This window comes from Gadus morhua, chromosome 19, assembly GCF_902167405.1.
Source record: "Gadus morhua chromosome 19, gadMor3.0, whole genome shotgun sequence".
Classification (NCBI taxonomy): Eukaryota; Metazoa; Chordata; class Actinopteri; order Gadiformes; family Gadidae; genus Gadus; species Gadus morhua.
Genome location: NC_044066.1, coordinates 4,356,001 through 4,358,500, shown reverse-complemented (window position 1 = coordinate 4,358,500; position 2,500 = coordinate 4,356,001). Strand labels below are relative to the sequence as shown.

The 2,500-nt window shown below is 57.8% G+C and overlaps 1 protein-coding gene across 3 annotated transcripts in view; it reads left to right on the top strand.

Moving 5' to 3' along the window:
- The window catches only part of dcc (DCC netrin 1 receptor), a 54,914-nt gene that overhangs the window by 32,192 nt on the left and 20,222 nt on the right, over positions 1-2,500 (top strand). For all 3 annotated transcript variants that reach the window (XM_030342420.1, XM_030342419.1, XM_030342418.1), the window contains exons 8-10: positions 992-1,148; positions 1,612-1,766; positions 2,227-2,375. In XM_030342420.1, the coding sequence (XP_030198280.1) occupies positions 992-1,148; positions 1,612-1,766; positions 2,227-2,375 (461 nt within the window). The remainder of the gene's footprint in view (positions 1-991; positions 1,149-1,611; positions 1,767-2,226; positions 2,376-2,500) is intronic.

Here is a 2,500-nt window from a genome sequence, read left to right as displayed (position 1 = left end):
CACCCTCTCTCTCCCCCGCTCTTACCACCTCTTCACCTCTGCTTGATTCGTATCGCTCCTCTCCTCCTCCTCCTCCTCCTCCTCCTCCTCTCCTCCTCCTCTTCCTCCTCCTCCTCCTCCTCCTCCTCCTCCCCCTCCTCTCCTCTCCTCCTCCTCCTCCTCCTCCTCCTCCTCCTCTCCTCTCCTCTCCTCCTCTTCCTCCTCCTCTCCTCTCCTCCTCTCCTCCTCCTCCTCCTCCTCCTCCTCCTCCTCCTCCTTCTCCTCTCCTCTTCCTCCTCCTCCTCTCCTCCTCATCCTCCTCCTCCTCCTCTCCTCCTCTCCTCCTCCTCCTCTCCTTTCCTCTCCTCCTCCTCCTCCTCCTCCTCCTCCTCCTCTCCTTTCCTCTCCTCCTCCTCCTCCTCCTCTCCTCCTCCTCTCCTCTCCTCCTCTCCACCTGTCCTTCTCCTCTCCTCCTCTCCTCCTCTCCTCTCCCATCCTCTCCCTTCCTCCTCTCCTCCTCTCCTTTCTACCTGTCCTTCTCCTCTCCTCCTCTCCTCTCCTCTCCTCCTCTCCTCTCTTCTCCTGTCCTCTCCTCTCCTCTCTACCTGTCCCCTTCTCCTCTGCTCGCTCTGTCTCTTCCTGATTGTTGCTTTGTGAATTTATTTTGTGTGGGTTTGTTTTTCTATTTTTGTTTGCAAATCGACACCCCTTCCCCTCCCTCCCATCCCCTGCCTCCCCCCTCACCACCCATCCCTCCCTTGCTTCCTCACCCTCCACCCCTCCCTTCCTCCCCTCCCCTCAACCCTCCCCTAACCCATCCTTCCCCTCCTCCCCGCCCTCCCTTAACGACACACTATTTAAAAAACAGAAGCCACTCCCACTCCTCTCCCGAGCCTCACCCCCCCCTCCCATGCTCCTCCCCCACAGCTGCCCTCTGCCCCCCCCCCCTCCTCCTCCTCCTCCTCCTCCTCCTCCTCCCTCCCAGTGACTCCCTCTCCTCCCTCCTCTCCAGTGGCCCCGGGCCCCGGCGCCCCCCTCCCCTCGGCCCCCCGCCTCCTCTCCCCCCTGCTGGTGTCCAGCCGTGTGGTGCGGCTGGGCTGGAAGGCCCCCGCCCAGCAGGAGGGGGTCCACACCTACGCTGTCTTCTACTCTCAGGAGGGCGTCCCCAGGTCAGTACCTAGTGCGGAGGAGCGCCCTGGGGCCTCTCCACCACAACAGAGGAGGCTGCCGCTGCTGGGGCTCCGTGGCTGTGGTTGGTTATACGTCCATCCGATGGTGTAAAGATGCACTTTGGTCTCCGCCCGTCGGTGACGGTGTACTCGCAGTTGGAAAGTCGTCTGAGGCAGCAGTAGCTCAGGCGGTTGAGCCGGTTCACTTGTAACCGGAAGGTCGCAGGTTCAATCCCCGGCTCCTGCCAGCTGAGTGTGGAGGTGTCCCTGAGCGAGACGCCTCGCCCTGACTGCTCCTGACGGGCCGGCTGTCGCCCTGAGGGGTCGACTCCGCCGTCGGGGTGTCAATGTGTGAATGAATGGTTGGAGGTCTCTTTGGGTAAAAGCGTCCGCTAAATCCCCCAAATGTACGTTTGAATGTCCGGCCGCTGAACCCTGACTGAACCCGGCCCTCCTGTGACAGGGAGCGCTGGGTCAACGTGACGGAGGTGGGCAGTCTGGAGGTCAGTGTGTCCAATCTGAAGCCGGAGCAGAGCTACACCTTCAGGGTGCTGGCCTACAACCAGGCCGGGGCGGGGCCTAGCTCCACCCCCCTCAGAGTCACCACCCAGCCAGACCGTGAGACCCCACACACACATCACACACACACACATCACACACACATCACACACACATATCACACACATCACACACACACACATCACACACACACATATCACACACACATATCACACACACACATGTCACACAAACACACATATCACACGCACACATATCACACATATCACACACAAACATCAAACACACACATATCACGCATACATATTTATCACACACGCACACAAACACACATATCACACACACACATGTCACACACACACGTCACACAAACACATATTACACACACACACGTCACACACACACACACACACACACACACACACACACACAAATCACACACACACACACACACATATCTGCAGTGCACAGACTGAATATCTACAGTATTCAAATTGTAGATAATAATAACAGTATGTATGTACTGTATAGCTACAATATATATATTCTCTCTCTACAGTCCAAGTGCCCACCCAGGTGGAGGCCCTGAGGGCGGAGCCTCTGTCCTCCACCTCCATCCAGGTGAGCTGGGCTCCTCCCACCCAGCCCAACGGACCAATTCTGGCCTATCGGCTGCTGTGGGCGGAGCTGCCGTCGGGGAAGGAGCAGGTACTCTTATTTTTATAGATACACTAGGCACCGACACCTGGTTAAGGGCTATAATCCCTGTGTAGCTCAGTAGGTAGGAGAGGCACTATCACTACAGGGTTAGGGGTACAATACCCTGTGTAGCT